Source organism: Anastrepha obliqua, chromosome 5, assembly GCF_027943255.1.
Source record: "Anastrepha obliqua isolate idAnaObli1 chromosome 5, idAnaObli1_1.0, whole genome shotgun sequence".
Classification (NCBI taxonomy): domain Eukaryota; kingdom Metazoa; phylum Arthropoda; class Insecta; order Diptera; family Tephritidae; genus Anastrepha; species Anastrepha obliqua.
The window spans coordinates 75,950,566-75,973,441 of record NC_072896.1 but is presented as its reverse complement, the minus strand read 5'-3'; the positions used below and the strand labels follow the sequence as shown (position 1 = coordinate 75,973,441).

Below are 22,876 nucleotides of genomic sequence, written 5' to 3'. Positions count from 1 at the left end.
TAACTTTTTTGTTGATTCGCATAGTGTGTGAAAGGCTCTTTAAAATAGTGAAAACCAGAAAGTCATAATTTGTTTAAAAGTTTGTTAAAAGTAAAAAAAAGAAAAGTACAAATACGAAAAATACTGATTTTTTTTTTTAACTGAACTAATCACTGCTTCTGTGACTTTATTGATACTGTGATCTATGCTGAAGAAAATAAGCCAAACCGGATTGAAAAATATTAATATTTAAAAAAGTTACAAGGGTTTTTAGAAGTTTAAACTTTAACTGCTGTTTTCTCGAAAACTTGTTTTCGCACGTAAGGTACCTTTTCCGTAGACCAGGTCACATATATTAAAATATATGCAAAAGACATTGCAAAAAGTATGTACTTTTATTATTATTTGTAAACGCCACTATACATATTTTAATGATCGCTTTTGTCAATTTACGACTTTTTTCAGCTTGCAGCATTTCCTTTGTAGCTTTCTTTATTTCTATCTCATTGCCATCTGCTGAGCCTTTTGTGAATTAAACAAAGCGTTTTTTTTGCTCACCTTGTTGACACAAAGAATTACAACAACAACAACAACAACAACAACAACAACAACAATGATAAAGACACTTCGGTTGAGTGAGTGAGTAACTGAAGGAAAAACGCTAAGGAATGTTGAGTGGTGAAAATATTTATTTTACTTGAAGTGAAGTGGCAACAAGCAAACGAAACAAAGTAAATAGCTACTTTGTTCTCATATGCCAAGTGAAATATATATATAATATATGTATTATATATGTATATTTTTTTTTGCTCAGTTATTAGTACTTTCAATTTAAAGCACTTCCCATATCGTTGAAGTGCTTATAAAGTACAAATATTATATATACGATTCGGCGATTTGGAGGAGTTAATTTTTTAACGGAAAATATTTGGAGTTTTAGTTTTCAAAAAAATTTCAATTTCCAATTTCTGTTGCAAGAAGCCTATAAGCAAAGAAAACAAAAGCTCACTTTAGTGCTGTTTACACTTTCAATCGCATAATATCGCCTCATCGACATTTGATCTTTGCGTTGCATTGCAGCGCCACAAAAACACTTTTCATTTTATGCGTTTTGTATTTTGTTTTATTGATTTCGCAGTCCGCAAAATGATCGAGAAAGTGTCAGTCAACAAGTTGATTTGTTGGCTGTTGTGTGGCCCATTTTGCTTGCATGACGGTCGCTTATCACATTACAAGGGAATGGAATCTATATTTAGAACTTGGTAATTGCGCCAATTGGTGGCAAATATTTAGTACGTAAGTACATGTGTGTGTGTGTATTGCACAAAGCAAGCAACAGGCGCATATCGCAATAGCTCCTTTCCAGCGAATTTATACAAATTAGATAAATAGATAAAGTATCTAATTGTGCAAATAAAATGCGAGCTTATGAGACGACTGCAAGCAGACTACTAAGCAAAGGGAGCTGTGCGATTAGAGATGAGATTCTCAAGTCGGTGTAAAAGTAGAAATGAAGAACAAAAGAAGTCGCAAATATATTACAAATACTGATAAGTGACGCGTTTAATTTATTGTCGAAGCGAATCATAATTTCAGTAATCCCTATTCACGCGCCTGGCTTAAAAAGGGGGTGCCTATGGCACTTCGAGCTAAAAAATAATTTTTTTATATACCAAAACAAAATTTGCAAGCGTTCTTCCCCCGCAATACACTCAGCTACTAGAACAGGCGCGATCTAGACGTAATTAGGCAAAAAATGCAGCAATATTTTTAAGTCGTGCACACCCCGCGCGAGTAACCAGCCTCGGGCTACAAGAACTTTTCGTGAATAGAGAAAATTAAAGATCAAAACGTCAACTTTGTCTACTTACTCATGGACGGCTGACTTACCTTAGTACCCATAATGAGATATATACATATGTGAATAGCCATCTGGGTATTATGAAACTATAATCAACTTGATCAAGTCGTTCTATGTGCGCGTTGAAGTGAGCGTTTATGTGTACTGTAGATGTCAAGGGGACTAACTTTGATATTTCGATATCAGCCCCTAGCTGGTTGGTTTACAAGCCAACTAATCACTGTTTTTTCAAATCAAGTGTAGGTATTAAAAAATAAATAAAAAACTCGAGCATAAGGAATTATGTAGAAGAAAATGCGTAACATCGTCAACAAAACAACAAAAATATCAAGAATCAATACGAATTTTGACTCCTTAAGGGGGAAGTCTACTGTGACAAGGGAAAAAACAGACTTATTTTCCGAATTTTATTTCTAACAAAATATTGCTCGTACATAAAATCTATTTAAACTCTTATCTTTATTATATATTTAAGTTTTTGAAAAAAAAAAATTTTAAGTCAAAATATTCAAAATGGCCGCTGTGGCACTTCTGCAAGCGCAGGTCCGCTTTTCTATACGGTGTACACGATATCTCGAGTTCTGATAAATGAATCAGCTTAAAAATTTAATTATATATTCTCTGTAATAGTGTCTCTCGTCTGACATAAGATTTTTTTGATATCGTTATTTGTTAAATTGTTATAAACAATAGTAACATCAATTTTAGGCAAAAAAAAAGAAAAAAATTTCAAGAATTTTTTTTTCAACGCCAAAATTTTTTATCGACATATTCCTACGTCAGACGAGAGTCAATACTATGTATATGATAACAATATTTTGTTTTTTTGTTTTAGATCACCGAAACGTAAGATTTCATGTACACCGTTTAGGCACCTAAGAAAAGCGGACCTGCGCTTGCAGAAGTGCCACAGCGGCCATTTTGAATATTTTGACTTAAAATTTTTTTTTCAAAAACTTAAATATATAATAAAGATAAGAGTTTAAATAGATTTTATGTACGAGCAATATTTTGTTAGAAATAAAATCCGGAAAATAAGCCTGTTTTTTCCCTTGTCACAGTAGACTTCCCCCTTAAGTAGTACTTTATTGTACCAAAATTGAATGGTCAACAAAACTGCGTACCCGGAATTCTGACTAAAACGTTAAAAGTTTGCATTTTTTAAGTCTTGAATATTTTATTTTTTTATGTGGCAGAAAATGCTCAACCTCGTATGAAATTGAATGAATTTTTGAGAAACTTTAAACTCTCTTTGTTATACCAAAGAACTGAAGCCCAGAAGTTTTCTAAAAATTCTGACTAAATAGTTAGAAGTTTTGATGAAAATTTTTTTAAAATTTTTTTCACTTTTTTACAAAATTTTAAATTTTAAGTCATATGATTTTTGTTTCGTTGTTACTTATACTTATAAAAAAGTAAAAAAAAAAAAAAATTAACAGAAAATAAATAAATAGTCAAAACTTTGCAATCTGTCGCTCTGCTATTTTTGTGAACACAGAACGACAACAAAATTGCATACTCGGAATATTTATAAATATGCTGCCTAAAAAATTAGAAGTTCTGATGAAAATTGGTTGAAATTTTGAAGTATTTTATATGGCAGAAAATGCTGGTCATCGCATGCAAAAAAAAAAAACTTATCAAAAATCATGGTTACTAATTTTTTTTCATTCGCTAATTTAATGGTTTATAAAACTGCAGGCCCAGAAGTTTTCTGAAAATAAAAATTTGGAAATTTCGATAACGTTTTGAAATTTGCTAAATTTTCATGAATTTTGTACAAAGTTTCGAAGTGTGATTGATGAGGGTTTTGTTATACAATGAATTATGATTATAGGTATAAAAAAAGAACGAGAAAAATGTAGCAGGAAAAATAGTGGAAATTATGCGACCAAAAGTGTAGATTAATATTTTTCCTAACTTAATCATTTTTTATGCAATTCCTAAGCTGCTAGGAGAACTTTTAAGACAAAAAACTTATTTTTGTAAATTTCAAGCTTAAGTGAAAAAAAAGAAAAAGAACGAGAAAAATGTAGCAGGAAAAATAGTGGAAATTATGCGACCAAAAGTGTAGATAAATATTTTTCCTAACTTAATCATTTTTTATGCAATTCCTAAGGTGCTAGGAGAACTTTTAAGACAAAAAACTTATTTTTGTAAATTTCAAGCTTAAGTGAAAAAAGAAAGAAATCTATATATGAAAAATAAAAAACAAATAATTGGAGCTTACATACTCTTTGGATGTTTGGCCGAGCTTCTCCTCCTATTTGTGGTGTACAAAGCAAAACACAAACAAAAAAATCGATTTATATAAACATATAAATATATATAGGCATAGAGCACCGCTATATGAAAGCTTCTTAAGGCTCTCCCCTTTTATTCAAATTTCGTTTTTTAATATTATAATATTGAGCTTGCTTTGGCACAAATTTTAATCCTTCAAGAATAATTAGCCCAAGATTCAAGTCTTCACCTGGATAATAAGATTTCAAAACAAGTAACATGTTTTTGATTTCACTCTTGTCTTTAACTCCTTTGAAAAAAACCGAGTGTAGTAAACAACTAATCTACGCTAAACCGGCTGACCTTACTTGGATGTGCATGGAATGGGGAAGCAATTTAGATTAACCCTGGATGACACTACCATGAATCGACAACGCAAATTTGTATGTTTAAGTTAACCGGACAATTGTTTTTTCTATTTCTTAATGCTCGATTTTTCGAATTTCACGATTCCTCACTCACCCCTCATAATCACATTCATAATTTCACTACTTACTCTGGCAAGAAATAGTCAATATATTTCATCACCACTTCACGCACGGGATCCTGTTTCCCCGAAATACTTGGATACATTTCGAACGCCATTTTTTTGCTGGTTGTTGACTCGGATTTCATCGCTTTTAATGGAGCGTAAAAAATTATTTAATTGTTTCCCTCTTTTGTTTTTTATACTTTATTTTTTGCTTGTTCACTTCAATTTCTATGCGACTCTTGTTTTTACGTTTCCTGCATGCGCAAAAAACTCAGCATAAATTTGTGTGTATGTATAACTCTTGGTCGTAGCTAACGTCTGGTGGGGTTATACAGGGAGTATGTGTATTGAGGGAGGTCGTGTTGCAGACAAGGAAATGTGCCGAACTGTGTGACACTGCTGTTTGTTCAAGTGACGGAAGGGGGCATTTGTCTTTTGCCTTGTTAATGTTACTTTGGGGTGGCGAAATTTGTGGGGTAGGTAGATGGTAGCCGCAGACGAAGCTAGCAGTTGGTGGCTTCAGTAGGAGATGTTGGTATTGCTTTTCGGAATGTTGATTTCGTGTGTGTGAAACAGCGCCAAAGTTAACGGTGCTCAAGATGCGCCCACGCTCCGCACCACTTTACCTTGTGCGAGCGCCAAAGTTCTCACCTCTTCTTCTTCGTTAATGGGTGGTATTTGGTATTTGTCTGTTGTCTGTGTTGGCTTTCGGATACACACTTGATTTTTTCGTGCTTTTTGCCTTATTTACTTCCGGATTTTTTGAGTTTTTTGTTTTTGGTATTGTTTTAAAGCGGGCGTTATTTGCGTATAAAAATGTTTGGTAAGTGCGCTCGACTTCGTTGTTAGGCTTTATATTTGAACAGTTTCTTTCATTTGTTTAGAATTGCAAGGGATGCAAAAATGTGCTGTAGCCTTTTTATTTCTATTAAATAGTTGATATGTGAGACTGTGAAGCTTTCTTCAAGTTTATTTGAGCAAAATTTGTAACTCTAACTATTTACATAAATTTTGATTTTTTCGTTTGTTTGTAGAATTGCTATTTTATTTATAACAAATTTATTTGCAAAGATTTCACAATTAATTCGTAACTTTTTCTCTTTTTTCTCAAATTTGCCACGCAACGTTCTCGCTTTTTCCACGCATACTTCTCACTGTGTCTGCTCGTTGGTGAGCTTATTTTTACGTTTTCTGATAAAATAACTTAGCACTTTACACTTTTTTATGCAGTTCTACTTTTTCTTGATTTTTATGAAATTTTTAATGCAACATAAATATTTTTTCTTAGATAATATTTGCCAGTAAAAAAATTTAGCTATATAAACTCCGCTGGTTGGTTGGGTGCTGCCTTTCTGTTGCTATTGCTAGTGCTTCCTCTTCTTTTTCGTCTGTATCGCACAAAACGCGTTTCAGTTTTCTTATTTTCAATTCCCTCTCTTGATATGCTCGCTCTTGCCTCTTAATGCACACCGTAAATTTGCACTTTGACGTTTTTCTAGTATGTATTGGTTATGACAATATAACTGTGTGCTGTATATGTGCTTTTCAGTGAATTTAGTTGTACTCAAAATATGTTGAGCGCTTACGATTCAGCCACACCAAGCAGCGCTGAATACAGTGCCAGCGATGAGAGCGCGCGCATGCCCACTAATTTAAGTTGATCAAGAACGTTTATTTGCGTTTGCATGTGTGTGCTGAGAGCGTTTAACTACCACTCCACTAGTGGCAAATTAAGCAGCTACTAAAATGAACGGTTAAAGCGTTGATTTCGAAATATACATGTGGACGTAGATATTAATTTTTTGTAGAAGCTGTGATACATATTTTTTAACACTGTTGCTATTGACAAAATTATTACCCAAAATATTATCCACTTTCACATATAAATCTTTTTTTTATATTAGTGGTTCTTCAAGCAAATTCACTTTTTAATTTTTTAAATGCGCGCTTGTTCCACGTTCAACGTAGTCTTAATTTTGTTTTTTTTTTTTTCAAAATATATGCCAAATTTTAATTTCAGCACTTCAAACTTATACACTTTTTGCAACAAACACAAACCTTAAATACTTAGAAAATTCGGATTTTTTCTCCCTTCTTTTGTTCAGCGAAACCTCACAAATGTTCACAAAACAACAACAACAAAACACTAGAAGCCACAAAGTAAAACCTTTTATGCATACAACCAACCAACCGACTCTGTGTTTGAAGCCCAAGAGCACTTCACCATAACTGAATTTTTTCGCTGCTTATGCATGACATTTGGTGTGCTGTTAAAAAATTTTAAAACTCATTTCCCAATCGTCTCATACAACCAACAATGCACAGCATAGCTACAACAATAAAAAACACATCGCATGTAAGAAGCAACAGCTAGTAATAGGAGAGCTGAGGGGGATACATTATGTACTGCATATGTATGAACATATACATTTAAACATATTGACCAGCTACCATGAAGACATAGTTGTTGTGGGTATATACTGTTGCAACCACAACTAAAGCACTGCGATTTCAACTCCATCTCGGGTGAAAAAATTAACTTATAGAAACAATTAAAATAAAAAAAAAAATAAAAAAAATTAGAAATTAATTTTTTTAATAAAACAAAAAAACACTAGCACAAATAATTACACAATCCTCCATACATAAAGGCATAAGTACATTACACCCAGCTGAAAGCAGATTAGGTACGATTTATGAAGCCTAAACAGCATTAAAATATTCATATTCGAGATTTGATGTTCCAAACCTTTGCTATATAAGAATTACAAGTGGTTGTACTTTACTCATCACCTATTCCTTCATCGCGAGTACTAGTTTAGCTTAACTCACCTTTTTAGAATGACGTATGTATGTATGAATGTAACGGACTATGATTGCTTTAAACAAAAATTCCATATAATACGTTTGTATGTGCATACATACATATGCATGTACGAAAAAACTGCAACTATGCTTAATAACATTTTATATCCAACAAACGCTATTTACCATAGCTGAAATTTAGCTGCGATAATTTTTACTATGACCACTCGCCATATTGGCTTAGTATTCTTGTTATTTAAAAACTTGTCACTTGCTGTGGCTTACTGGAAGCTTGATTGGCATTACTTGCGACATCAATGACAATTTCATATGTATGTATGTAAATAGCCCACTTACAGTTGGTTGAGCAGCGAAGAGAGCGAAGGAATGAAGCTCAAGTCAAGGCAAGTTGGGAACTAGTATGTAGGTAAAAAGGGGGGAAATATAATCGGCCCAATAGCCTTTGTTGCTCGTTAGTTTAATTCTGCGATATAATTATTTATTATTTCTAATTATATTTCATGCAACTAAATAAATAAAATCCTTCGCTTATGAGAGTCAACTGTTAAAAACACTCTCTATATTCATTGGCGTCCTGAAAAAAAAGTGTATTAATCAGGAAAAGGAAGAAGACACTTGCCTCTTATTTGGATTATAGAAAATTTTTCTTTGTGCAGCAATCGTTCGATTGGAAAGCAAAGTAATAGCAACACTATCTTCAGATAATAATAGCCAAAGTTTCTGACAGAGAACTCTCCAATCCTCGTCTATGAGGCAGTAAAGATTGTTGTTAAAATTATGGGGATTTTGTGTAACTCTTTGAAGTTGAATAAACAAATATGAACCTATTTATGTATTTTCCACAGCTGAACAAGTGTTCGTTATATTAGTGCCGATAGATTTCAGTAAGATACATGTGCATATGTATTTATTTAATCATTTAATCTATGCTGGTATATACCACTTTGATCAAAAAGTTCCCGGAAAAACCGCCAAGTGACACTCTAAGTTAATTGATTTGAGTTCTATTTTTTGTTAGGATCCCATATCTGTGGTTAAAACGCGCCCGCCAAATTAGTGTCCAGACATCATGGACAAAGACAAAAAAAGCTGGATCTAACGCTGGCATAAGTGCGTTGCAGTTGATTGCGAGTACTTTGAAGCCGACAATAACACTTTTGAGGATGTTGTTCTTCGAATTTTCTAAATATATTCCGGGAACTTTTTTCTCAAGGTGGTATTAATTGACCGGATATCAGATTTTTTACTATAAGAGCGCTTCAGAAATATTTGATCGTTAAAAGGCCATCAGGTTTACAATACATACACATGCGTATGTATGTGCACTCGTGTGGGGTAGTGTTTACAGCTACAAATACTTGAATTAGTCACTTTGAAAGATAAATGCAAATACATCGCTACTTTAAATTTAAATCTTTTAGAAGTAAATTACATTTATATAAATATACATAAATGTATTATATTTCCAATTCTTACATACATACATACATTTGTCCCGTTTTATTACTTTATGCTGCCTGAAAATTTCAAAGAGATATGAGCAACTGATTAGAAAAAACGTGTATTTATTTTCACTCAAAGGCGATAGAAAATCGAAATCTTTAAAAGGGATACTTTGATATTTTGGAATAAGAAGTGCCTCCAGTAAACGCGCGTTATGTATGTACACATGTATATAAATATGTACACATCCATACATACATACGTATATGTATATCTTCGTAGAAATAACGTTGTATAAAAGGTGTAACAACTGGTCGACATTGGCATTTTTTGAAATTAATCAAAGGCATATTTAGAATAAATAAACAAGTTTACAAATTTAAATTCATGCGCGGAATACATTTTGCTTATTATGATAATCTGAACATAGCAATCAAAGTCGCATACATATGTACATATATGCATAGACTCTTAGAAGGAGAATCGTCATATTAGCCCAACATTTACTAGATTCATAGAAAAAAGCTAACAAATATGAAAGCATTAAATTTTCAACGTACAGAGAGATGAAAAGTTTAACAATTAACGAACTTCAGTCAGTTCTGCGGAAGAGCTGACTTGAAAATGGGATTATTGATTGTAAATGTTAAAATGTAAATAAGCGCATAAAATTTAAAATCAAGGCAAGGCGAAACGCATTCGCTATGCTTGTGTACTTGAAGAAAGGGAAATCATCGCCGTTTAACTGTAAACAACGAATAAACATGCGAGACGGTTCGAGTCAACAACACACGTTCCAATGGGTTGACATAGCAGCCAAAGGTAATTTTCGTCTTTCACGGGAGGTAAAGTTAAATGAAATTTCACTCAAAACAATATGGCCGATATGAAAACGATGTCAGCAATTCAGCGTCCATTCAATGTGCTGAAGAGCGCGCACGCACAAACACATACAAACTTCCATAAAAGTGAGGCTGTAAACACAATATGCTAAAGACACCCTAGAAATCACTTTTGAGCAGCATGTGTGCTGGCAAGTGACGGAAGTATGTACACATAAGGCTAAGAAATGCGAAATCTGCTGTAACATAGATGAGAGTGACTGCAATGCAATATTGTGCAAGATGATGGCCATGTTGCTGGTTGGTGGTCAAGTGAGCGCTGTTAAGTGAGAGCGAGAGTATGCGTTATGTTTGAAACGGAGTAAGGGAATTATTAAAATTGTTGTTGTTACGGATTGTTGGTTGTGCTATCGCAAAAGTGTCGGCGACAAAGCCTTGTCGTTAATGGCGGTACACTTTCAGCAGCATACTTATGGATGTATGTTGTGGTAGATGGAGTTAAACAGGTGAGCACCATATATCCTGCCGATAGCAGATACCTAAACTTCACTTGTAAACTGCTATGCGTTGCTATCCAGGAATTATCGAAAACGAACTGGCTTTGTAACAGCTGACTGACAATTCAACTACGCTACGCAACGTGGGGAAATAGTTTGGCAGTTGTTGAACTCGATTACTAACATAACAAAAGCATTATTAGTAATAAAATAAGCAAAATATTAAATGAAAGTAAACAGTGTTTGAAGAAGCACTCAAACACATTTAATGAAATGAATAAAAACAAAAAAACAAAATAAATAAAAAAAAAATAAATAAATAAATAAAAATTAAATAAATAAATAAATAAAAAAAAAAAAATTAATAAATAAATAAAAAAAAAATTAATAAAAAAATTAAAGCAAAATAAAAATTGATATAAAAACAAGATAATATAACAAACAAATAAAAAAAATTGAAATACTGAAAAGAGTGGATGGAAGAAAATACTTACAATTTTTAGTTGTTAGAATTCAACAAGATATGTATATGCTAATATATAATTTCTATGCTTCGTCTCTGTTAGCAGGCGTATGAACTGCTGATGAATTAATTGCCTGCTACACTGCAAAACGCATAACAAATCTATCTTGCAAATATACATACATATCAGATGTTTACATTATTATTTTCATAATATCTGCGGCAACTAGCAACTTTCTCGGCTAAGTCAATCATCATCAAATGGAATAGATTACTTCAGAAAGAGTTCTTACATTATAGTTACTTTCTTACACTTACTGACGGAAATACGAACAAATCCATGGTCTTAGTGGCCCTTTCAAATAATGCTATTTCTAATTCGATTTTATTTGCTACTTCTAGAAAGCGTGAAATTTGTAGTTGCTGCAAGACTAAGTCCGATATAAAATTCTCGACTGACGGCAAATTGATTTGCAATACTAACCGAAAAAAAAGCTGAAAAATTATGTATCACCGTTCAAAAGCTACAATGGAAACGTGGGAATAATTGGAACAAATCAGGCTTATTGGCTGGCAAATTGGCTTAATCAGGCAGGTTAAAAAAACGAGTTCAAAAGAGTTAGATAACTGGAATAAGAACTTTTTGCTATGGAAGCCAATCCAATAGCCGAGTAAGCGAATTAGTGAGTGAACAGACTAAAATTTTGCGTCCAAATTCTGAGAGAGCAACAAATATAAACGGCACGGAATTAAGGAAGTGCAGGGCGTTTAATCGAAGGAGACGTTTCAAACGCTAAAACCGAAGTTCTGTTTGTTCTAAATTAAAATTTATTTTTTAGTATTCAAGAAAATGTATTCTTAACCTCGAATAGAGCTTACAACCCATACGTGTTTGTATATCTGTACAGACAACGTCAAAAGAAAGTGTGCACCCCATACTGATAAGTTTTTATTTATTTTGCAACTTCAATTATTATTTCATAAAAATATAGTTTTTACAACAATAATAACCATATAAAGTTGCGAACTTTGTAAAAGTTCGGAAAATTTTCAAACTTTTTACTCAGAATTTGTTTTTTTTTTAATTTTTGAGTCTCTGCATACACCATTTAAAGAAATTTAACAAACGTAAAAAAACGTGAGTAACACTTTTATTATTTCAATTTTAATACGCTCTTCAAATGTAAGCGAAAATATGCTACGAGGGTTGCCTTTTATATTTAGCATCGTTGCACAACTACTTGTGATGAGCTGTAAGTTGATATTTTTTATCGAAAAGTTTGGTATTTTTTAGCATAATAGCATAAGCTCACATGTAAAGTTTTCATTTGCCCGCATTGTTTGTTCTTTTTCCAGAAAGTTGAAAAATTCATCTCGCCCAAAAGATTGAATTGATTCGTGACAATTTTCACGCGATGATTTATCACGATTTTCGACATGGATTATCGAGATAGCAGTGCTTTGATCAACTTACTTCGATTTTTGACGTTGAAGCACCAAACTTAGCTACTGCAAAACCCTACGTTGGTACACGGTGGAAGTCGCACGATGAATTTCGTGAAGGCCGAAAAGGTCCCAACTCGGCTGTTGTGCCAGAGAGAATCGATGCTGTACGTCTACTAATAACGCAAGATCGTAATGTGACGCATCGCAAGACAGAGGCATCCTCACGCATTAGTGCGCCAAGCATACATTCAATATTGCATGAACATTTAGTTCTCAAGAAGATTTCTGATACCGTATTATTTGACAATTGCCCAAAAAAGGACTCGTGCCGGTTGGTGTAAAGAAATGTTGGGTAATTTCAGCCGCGGTGGTTTGAAGCACGAAAATTGGATCTATATGCATTTGAACCGGAAGAAAATCAGCAATCGACTGTATGAGTATTCCAAGAAGAGCTTAGTCCAACAAAAGTTGCGCGTGGCAGAAGCGCCTCAAAGCAAATGGCAAAGTCTTTTTTCGGAAAATCTAGTCATGTCGCAACTGCGCCACTTAAAACAGTCAATTCTGAATGATAAACATTCATTTGTTTGCCATAAGCTTATCCAACTGCCGAAGACGAATCATCTTTCACCAAGCCAATACGAGCTCGTACATACCGGCTTACAAAAGAGAGTTTTGAGCACTCAAAAGATCGAATTAAAGGGTCATTAATTCCTTCATCAAGACAATGTGAGCTGTCACATGAGCATTCAAAATATTAAATTAATAGATCATCCGTCTTACAGCCCTGATTTGGGACCTAATGATTCCATCACATGATTCCTCCCGTATCGGCTCACACAAGAGAGCACTTAAAATATAAAATAAAATCATCCGCCTTGCCGCCTTAATTTGGTAACTAATAATTTCTTTTTGATTCCGAACATCAAGAATAAAATTCGAGGTCAACGAGAAGAAGCTGTTGAAGCCTTTAAACAGCTAGTTTTGGAGGTTTTCTGAGTGGCAAAAGTGCTTTGAACATTAGTTCAAGTAAATGTAGAACTGTTTTGATTTTCAAGGAAAATATTTTGAAAAAAAAACTATAAAATCCATTTTCATTATTGGACGCAAAATATAAAAGGCAGCCCTGGTAAATGTAAAAAATATGATGTAAAAAATTGCGATTTGAAGATTTACAAGGCAGCTTTGCGCGGCCTGTTTGCTGAATGGCTAAGCAAAATTTGTTTCAATAAATTTAATTGAATTGTAGGCAAACAATAAAATTGAAGCAAATTGTTATGCATTGTCATCCACATTAATGGATATTTTTAGCACACGCATACACATGCACATGCTCACATAAAATACTTGCTTGCACGCGCAATACACACACACGCGTTTGCGATTATTTTTAGTAACTTTTCGCAATTGTTGATACAACTTTTTATTAGCGAATTAAAGTGAAATTGAGATACTGGTTTGATGTTGTCTTGTTGTATCTGCGTATGAGCAACATTAAACTTTACGCGTGCTTTATTAATTTAATGATTTAGCGGTGAAGTTGAGTATAAATATAACCAATAGGAGGTTTTTTCTACTGAGGACTATAAAAAGAACAACACTATTTTGACATATTTTTGAGTGTTTAATCAATCAATAATTTCTTAAAAGTGCAACGAGCAAAGAAAATATTAAAAATTATTAAAAATGTTGTACCATAAACTCGCGGTGATTATACGCGGACAGGAAGGAAGCCCGAGGAAGTAAAATTGAAAAAAAAAAAATAGATTCGCATAGCTTAGTACTGCACGCCAAAAATTTACTATTTTCTATGCTTTGTGTAAGCTTGTATGATACTTGTTTGGGTTCCAGCGCACCGCGGTGTTTAACGAAAAGAAATTGCAGATGGATTGGCCCACTGAGGATGAGCGGTTATCCCACAGGAACCTGAGCCAATAATCGGAATCAGTTCAACAGGCATTATGAATTGAATCAGTGATTTGCAGAACTGTCTTTTGTGACAAGCCAGAACAGAAAACTGCTGAACTTTCTTCTAAAACTTGGTAGAAAAGGCGTTCGGTTGATGGTCGGTATTATTACAAGGCACACCTAATGGGGTCAGCATAGGACCACCACTGGAATCATTCAGGACCCGATTTGCTTGTCTTGATTAGAGGAGCCGGATAGCACTAAGCATTTTTTCTGTGCGTGTCCTACCTTTGCTAGAGCAAGACTACGAATTTTGGGTTCCGATGTCATGAGAATAAGTAAAATTCGTTCTCTCAAACTGGAGGATATTTTCAGATTTGCCAAAGAATATGGAGAATTCTCGTAGGACTAGCTATATCTGTCTCTATCTCTATTCTACCTCTGGCACTTCCCTCCTCTCCTCCTTGACTATCATACCCCTTTACTTTCCATAGCTTCGAATACAATGGGTTTCAGGAATCACCAATCTCTCGGTGCTTCTTGGCTCGCCTTTTTCAAAGTTCATTTCATGCTTTGTGGTTAAGTGAGTTCGTTTCGTAAAAGATCAAAAAGTTTGTGCTTACATAATGAAGTAAACCTATTTGAAAACCGTAAATTGGTTATTTGCACTTATATTTTTAGCTTTAATTAATTATCTTTAGCGATTGTATGACACACGCAGGCAATTTTTTTAATTATTAATCCATGGAAAAGAGCAGGAGGAAAGGCAGATCATACGGGATTAACTCCAAAATTTGCAAATAACAGAACATTCGAGCTTTTTTAGAGGAAATGTTAATAGCGTAATCGCATATTTTAATAAAAATGGTGCATTTCAGAATTTACCGCGAAGTAAGCCCAGCAAGCCGTTCTATTCGGATGATGACGGAAAATTGGTCAGGTTGAATAAGGCAGACAATTTTTCTATCTCGACTGAAATCAGAGCACAAATCAAAGCAAATTAGGGTGTAAATATGGCCCAACTTGTTCGAAGGCAACTTTAGGAAATTTTTTTTTATGGTTAGTTAATAGTTTGATGCAAATCAAATGTACGAAAAAGAAAGGCAAAATGGTTGTTGTCTAGTAACATTTGAATAAAATTTCTAAGCTTTGAAAATCAATGAAAAGATTTGGAACCCTATTTCCATTAATTTCGCGACGCCAACTGCTGAGGTTTGAGCTAGGCGGTGTGTTGTCGTGATGGAAAAGGAAAATCACTCGACTTCCTGGATTAAAACGAATGCCAAACATATGAAAAAACCGACCTGGCTGAAACTTGGTGTGCGTTCTTACCAATCACTAGTGTCACCTCTCTGGCTTTGCACGGACTTTTCAATGGATCCTCGCATAAATTCAAAACAATATTACTGCAATTATGTATACGGAAATCTTGAAACAACATAACACTAAATTATAAATAAGATAATATCCCCGCTTGCTTTGGTTCTCCAGCAAGATAGGGATTTCAAACATAGTTTTCGGTTTAAAGTTTTAAACCCAAAAACTTTCTTTCAGTGAGGATGTGAATTTTCAAAGTGAGTTTTGAGTCCATATGAATGCCTGAATACTTAGTTTCCTTTGATTGCCATTGAGCTATACTGAAGGGCAGTGCTTACGTCGGATTGTAAATGTTACTTAAACCGATTTAGTCTCATTCGCTTTAATTCCTCAATTTTATAGCCATTGGAAGACATTTTTGCAGTTTTAGAGATGCTTTGTTCGCGACTTTTCTACAACCAGAGCAGCTGTATCAGCAGCAACTCGTCCGATTAGGGCACCTGATGAGGCAGGCAGATCAAGCGTGAATAATAGGTATAATATGGGAGGGATGGAGCCTTGAGGCACCTTAGCATTTATTGTGTGGATATTGGTTACTTCATCGGTTCATTGGTTGATGTTTGGGAATCAACAAACTTTTGTCACTTAAGAGGGATAATTTTTTAAGAAATAAGATATCGATTCGTATGGTATCCATTCTGGCGGTATGATTTGGGATTCTGAGCATCTGATATGGTTAGGTTAGATTAGCTTGAAATGGTTGCCCATAGTGAGAGACATTATTCTCTAAAACAGATGAGAAGGCTAAGAAAGTAGGGAGAAGGAGGGAGGATGTTTATTTGTTGAAGACAACCGAACGATGACTGATTTACGGTGGTGTTAGCCGCTTCGTACTAGTGATGAAATACATCAGGTTTTTAATATCAATGCCTGCTATATCAACAGGTTTGGCAAGGAGATGAGAGCCAATATGCTTAAATCTTAAAAGAAAGTACTGAGATTATTCCATCTCATCCGGCATGCAACTGACGCAAAAAGGACTCGAAGTAGTGCCGAGCCTCACAGCATGAATACCACACGGCCAATGTCCTGTAAGAGCATCCACGAAATTCGAGAGCTGAGATTTTGTTACCTCAAGAGATCCCTCGAGCGGCTACAATCCACTGTGTACTTGCCCAGCGCGCTAAGTTACCGCCAAGCCCACCTCTCCAGGACCAAACCGCAGGTAGCCAATGGGATTCCAATCCTCTCGTTTCGAGTGGTAACTACCTCACAGGTCCCCTGCCTAGCCAACTTATCTGCCCCGCAGTTTCTTGCGATGCCGCTATGACCAGGTACCCAAATGAATTCGGATGCAATCGAAAGTGAAGTCAGGCATTCCCAACCAATTTCGAGTGCCCCATCATCAAGGCAAGAGCTCTGATTGCCGTTTGACTTTCGGAGTAGATATTAATCTTCATGATTGAGATCAAGCTTGTAGCCTGAGTCTCTAAGTCTGATTGTGGCATGTGTAGCTGCAGCTTTGCCTGCAATGTCTAGAGACACCACAGGTAATCTGATATGGAGAATCTGCATACATACTAGGGTGGTCCAAAAAACTCAAGTTTTTTTTAGACACCTAGGGACCCTCTCATTTTGTTACATCTAATAAAATAATAATCTATGCAAAATCTTAGCACCCTAGAACATATAGAAGGCAGTGCTCAACAACGTTTAGTTTTCATAAATTTCTATAAAAAACTCATACTTTCGGGTAATTAACGCCTTTTTTTGTTTCAGGTTTGAACTATATTTCAATCAAAATGACTGCTCTTAAGACGCGTCAGGCGGACAGTGTTTACTTAATTGGTGTTAAGGACTTAGAACCTTTAACAAAGAAGAACCAACTTCCTACAACAAACAGCGTTGAGCACTGCCTTCCAAGTGACTTATGACCTTGAAAATTTAGCTCTTTACTTCTTATATCAAATAGAAAAGAATTGGGGGGTCCCTTGGCTTTTACATCCAACTTGAGTTTTTACCATAGGATCTTGGACCACCCTAATACATACCTATACATATTTCTGGGTATTTCGCAAAACGGCTGGTCAAAATTTAACGGCCCTCTTTAAATGTTTAACTATTTTTATATTAAATTATTGTTTAAAAACATCAGCAATCCTGATTGATAGTATTGTCTCATATATTTTTAAAAACATGTACATACTCACATATCCAACCTCAATTAAGTGGTATAAAAAAATCACAAAGTTTTAAATTTCACGTAAGAAATAATTTGTGCACTTTTCGAGAGGAAATATTGTGAAACGTTGCAGAAAAGTGATTTGAATTTACGAAATTTATTTTTCAAGCGTTAAAATAATAATTGCTTTTATTTGAAAAATGAAAAGAAGTTGAAAAACTAAATTTCACTTGGTTCAAAGAGGTTACATGTATTGTCAGCCATTTGACTTTTGTTTTTAGTCCACCTATTGGCAGTAACATATGTTAGTGCATAAAAGAAAAAAAAAACAGCTATAAAAATAATTCATTGCAATTATATGCGCACGTTTACACAATCGCCGAGCGCGGCTTGATGCAAAGCGTCGTACTGAGTGTTTGAAATTTACAATTAATGGCAATTCCAATAGCAAGCAGCAGCACCTGATATCTGCAATAAAAATAATTGCAACAGCAACAGAAAATAATGTTGTAGATAAGTAATCGCGACAACCATTTGTTGAGAGATAAACGCGCTGACGGAATTAACAAGCCTGCTGCTGCACACACTACTCAGTTGCCATATTGTTGCCGCTAACAAACTGGCAACAGCTGCTAATGGTAAGAAATAAAAAATATGCACATTCATTTGCCAGCCACTTACATATTTTGTGGTAATAGGAAACAAATCGGCGAACAATGCTTGTGAACAAAGACAATACCAGTGCCAGTGCGGCGTCGTAAGACAATCGAAATTGCGACGGTACTCCCTCCTGGAAATAGCTGTCAAAGCGCAGCAAGCGCGGGGGAAATGAACAAAAAATTATAAGAAAATAGAGAATTACACTTTGTTAGGCAGGCAAAGTAGGTTGCATTTGCCTCAGGTTGCGCTGGACAATTTTCAATTCCGCAGCAAACAAATTCGACTATTTATGAGCGAACTTCTGTATACACATGGCACCTGTGGTTGAATTAATTTTTACCACAATAAAACTGAAAAAACCAAAAATTCAAAATTGTTATGAAAATAGCAACCCGCAGATGCATAAATGCCAAAAGCGAGCTGTTTGTCGTTTTATCTCTACGACTATTCAAAAGTATTACACAATCAGCCGCCACTAACTGCCCGAGCCAAATTCGAGACTGGCTGATGTTGCTGCTGCTGTGCCTTTTCTAGTAAGCGCATTTGGTATGTAAGCGCGTGGAACGAAACCGGTGACGTCGTTTGTTGTCAAGTTGTTGGCCATAAACATTAGTGCAATTAATAGAGAATATAAAAAATAATGGAAACTAATAAAAAAAAGAATGGGGAAATTAGAGACAATAAAATCAAAAGGCGCTCACATTTGTATTTGGGATTTGGGTTAAGGAAACAACCATAAAACTTCATCGAGAGTGGGTTTACTTTCTATTGCAATTTAATAGTCGTGTCATGGATGGAGTGTAGGTAGGTAGGTAGGTGAAATGGTTGAAGTACACGTAGTAGCACTAAAGCGCCGTTTTGATCCCATTATGAGACCTCCAACAGACAGATATCTACAGCCAATCAGAGCTGTTGATATAATGGAGAAGATTTAGGTTGGATTTAGGTTGGCGCACTGCCCCAGGCTGTCGAAGAAAGGAGCTCCCAGTGACCTTAGTCTTCTAGCTCCCAAACCCGGACATTTTTAGTGGAGTGTAACTAACGGTTTTAAATTTTAATTAATTAATTTAATTTTAAATGGTACAAGTAAAAATTGCACGAGAGCACTAAAGACTTTGTTTATTTATTTAAATTATTTTATTTTATTACTAAAAATGAGGCTGTATCTGATAGACTTTTTCAATACAGCAAATGGTTGAAAGTTGCAAAATTCAAAATCAAATATTATTATACAAGGCAAATCTAAAACTAACTACTGCTGTGACCATGAAAATAGGAGTACCCTTAACAAATTATTTGGAAGTCATTTATTTTTTCCCTATAAATCATACTAAAGAAAATTTCAATACCAAATATCTACGAAGGATAGAGGAATTTCAGATGTGTGCAGTTTATCTTGAAATAGCAGTGACTTCGGTTTTTTAAAGTTTTACAAGGAATATTGATAAAATTTTGCACATATTTAAACGAAATTACGTTTTTCTAATTTTTAATTTTTTCTTTTTCAAATTTTGTTGAGTGTTATGCATATATTTCTTATATTTTTACTATGGTGGGTGGAGCGAAACACTGCAGCACAAAAAAACGAAAGCAGATTCTAAAATGGAGAGCAGATGGAAGATCCTACACAGAAATACAAAATATTCTTTCATGCTCAGCAAAAATGATTTCAAATACAATGAAATTTATGGAAAAGCTGGAAAAAAGAGGAGGAAAAACTTCCCAGCGAGACGATTGCAGAATTGTGAGTTGCTCCAATAATCCCAAGAAAGCAGCCATAGAAATTAAAAAAGAGGAGACCTTAAATGTTTATGACATGACTGCACGCAGAAGAGTAAGGGAAGCTGGACATACAGCTCGCAGTCCACGACAAAAGCCATTCCTGACACCAAAACATAAGGCAAGACATTTGGAATTTGCAAGAAAACATGCAATGAACATGTGGCGTAATTTTATGGGCCGACGAGTTCAAAATATATTTGTAAGGCGGCACCGGTTCACGACCATATGTTAGACGTCCACCGGGCACTGAAAATCAGCCACAATACACTCTAAAAACCATTAAACTTGGTGGCTGAAAAATAATGGTGCGGTGATGTTTCTCATATTATGGCGCGCAGGCCCCATACACAAAATTAATGACATAATGGACACCAATATTTATGTGGAAATAATCCAGAATGTTATTTTGCTGTATCGCACAGAGGAAATACTAATAAAATGGGTCTACTAGCAAGATAATGATCCTAGACATACGAGTCGGAAGGCCAAGGATTAGTTTCGCGCAAATAAAATTGAGGTTATAGAAGGGTCAGCCCTGACCTCATTCCTATAGAAAATCTATTGGGGGACCAAAAGAGAGCTGTGCACAATGCCAAACCGAGTAACAATCAACAACTTTGGGAAATTGTGAGCAAATGGTGGACTCAATGGGCTGCCGTAGGACAAAAATTGGGAAATTCAACTAAATATTAGTTACAACTTTTTATTTGCAAAGTTTGTCAATGCAGTTTTTCTTTTAATTTTTTTTATAAACTTGGTTAGAATGCGTTGGAACTGCCAATTTAATGTTAACCCTGAATTTCTATTTTTTGTTACAAAAATGCTTGTTTTTCGTTTCAGTGCCACCAATCATCATCCATAACGCCAATGTTAAAATTTTATTGTGCCCTAATATTTTATGCACATGGCAGTTACGAACAACTGTGGGGAATGAATTTCAATTGGGTCTTGCTCAACCCACAGTTTCAATTATTTTAAAGGAGAAAAGCGAAATTTGTAGTACTTATCAAGAGAAATGACCGAAGAATACGAGCAACAAATAAGTAGCAGACATTTATCCAGTATATTTATGTATATTCTTTACATAAGATTAAAATGCACTTACGCCCTTTCCATTTATTCAATGCGAACAGAATAAACAGTAGCCAAATTTTGCCGGTATTGGCGAAGTGAATGTAATTTTTTCGCCAATGGCAATACGGAAAATTCATTTTCGATGGACATTGACATACTAATACACAGAGAATATATCATTCCTAAAAACACTAAACAAAAGTGGACCAGGGACAGAAACTTGGAGTCAACAAAACAAGCCGTGGAGGAGCCAGTCTGCTAGAGTAGAGAGAGAGAGAGAGAGGAAAGTAATTTTGAGTGATGGAAATCCTTTTGTGAAGCTTTACAATTTTTCTATTAAGTGGAAAAAATGATATCCATCAAGTCGCTGTCTCGCCAGTGTTGATACACATTTGTGCCCGTTTTATCGCATTTTCAACGACTTTCTGCAAGATTTGCGCTGATAACTGTTCAAATTCCTGTCGAATATTTCCCTGAAGGACTACAATTCTCTGAGGCTTTGTGGCATAAGGCCCCGATTTCAAGTAGCTCCAAAGAAAGTAATCTCGATGGTTATGATTAGTTTTCTTTTTTTAATTTCCATTTTTATATTATAAAAGAATAGCCTGTTGAATTTTTGTATAAAAAAAGAGCTTTAGATTTGCTCTTTGCGTGATTTTGTAGGTAAAAAATGGCGTGAATATTAACATTTTTTTTTTTGGTGTCAATAGTTTTTTGTTTTTTTTTTTTTTCATATAACAGGTGTAATTTACATAAACTAGAGTTGAATCTTTCTAGTTTTTTTAGCGATGTTGTGCCATTTCTTCTACAAAAAAATTATTTTAATATGGAATGAAGTATAAAAAAACCGTCAGAAAAAAAAATATTAAAAATCCAAGTGATTTGTGAGCCGCTGAAAACTTGCGCGTTTTCTACCAAAATTGCATGGGCCATGTGACTGCGTCCTCGATTGAGTGCAAAATTTAGATGAAAGTATATTGAATTTTCTAAACTTTGTATAAAGGTTGAAAGCCTGGTTTATATGGGTATGGCTAAATATTGAACAATATTTAGAAAACAGATTCCAGCTCAATAAACATAGCAAAGCGAGCTTTTCAGAAATTTCTCTGTCTGCCTCGTTATAAATAGAGTCTATGTACATTTTTTTATTAATTTAAGCATTTAGAATGTAGACTGCATATTAAAACGGGTATTCATTTCAGATCCCTCTAAAGGTACTAAAATAATAATAATCTATTCAAGTGTTTTGATGCGCTCAAAAAACAAAACAAAAGCGCAAAAGCAGCATACGAAATTTCTTGTTAAAAATCTTCTTCAGGCTCTTATGTTTTGAATTCAAAATTTGAAAATTAACACCCACTAGAAATTCACGGTAAGTGCAATTTTGCATTGTGGGTTTCCTTCTGTGGACGTGACATATGCCGGATTTTGTATATTTGTATAGTCACGTACAAGGAAAGCAGAAAAAACAAAGAATTCTGCCAAGAGCAGTGCTGTTTAATGGCAAGGAATTTATAGCAATGGTTTTTGCAAAAAAAAAAAGAAATGAAATATGAAAATATTGGCTTGTAATTGATACGGAGTTCGGTTGGTGGTGAGTATTTGCTGATAAGAGGAACTTTGGCGCCATGCAAACAAAGAACAACAACGAGTCACTGCGTTGAAACGAACCATAACTACGACAATAGCAATTCCAATTATAATTGGAATTAAATAAGCGAGTCTTATCGCAAACGTTCTACAATAATAGAAAATCATAATGCAAATGTATGATGCAAAGCGGATTGAGAACGTGTAAACAAATACAGTATAGGTAGAGGAGTAAAACATATGAAGAAAATTAC

The 22,876-nt window shown here is 34.7% G+C and overlaps 1 protein-coding gene across 2 annotated transcripts in view; it reads right to left on the bottom strand.

The window, feature by feature from the left end:
• LOC129248014 (protein bunched, class 1/class 3/D/E isoforms-like) overlaps nt 1–22,876 on the bottom strand; it is a 153,122-nt gene that overhangs the window by 106,781 nt on the left and 23,465 nt on the right. The window contains exon 1 of one of the 2 annotated variants that reach the window (XM_054887416.1): nt 4,620–6,808. The exons of the other annotated variant lie outside the window; for it this stretch is intronic. Within the exon in view, the coding sequence (XP_054743391.1) occupies nt 4,620–4,738 (119 nt within the window). The 5' untranslated portion in view covers nt 4,739–6,808. Of the gene's footprint in view, nt 1–4,619; nt 6,809–22,876 lie in introns of those variants that run through there. 2 annotated transcript variants of the gene reach the window in all.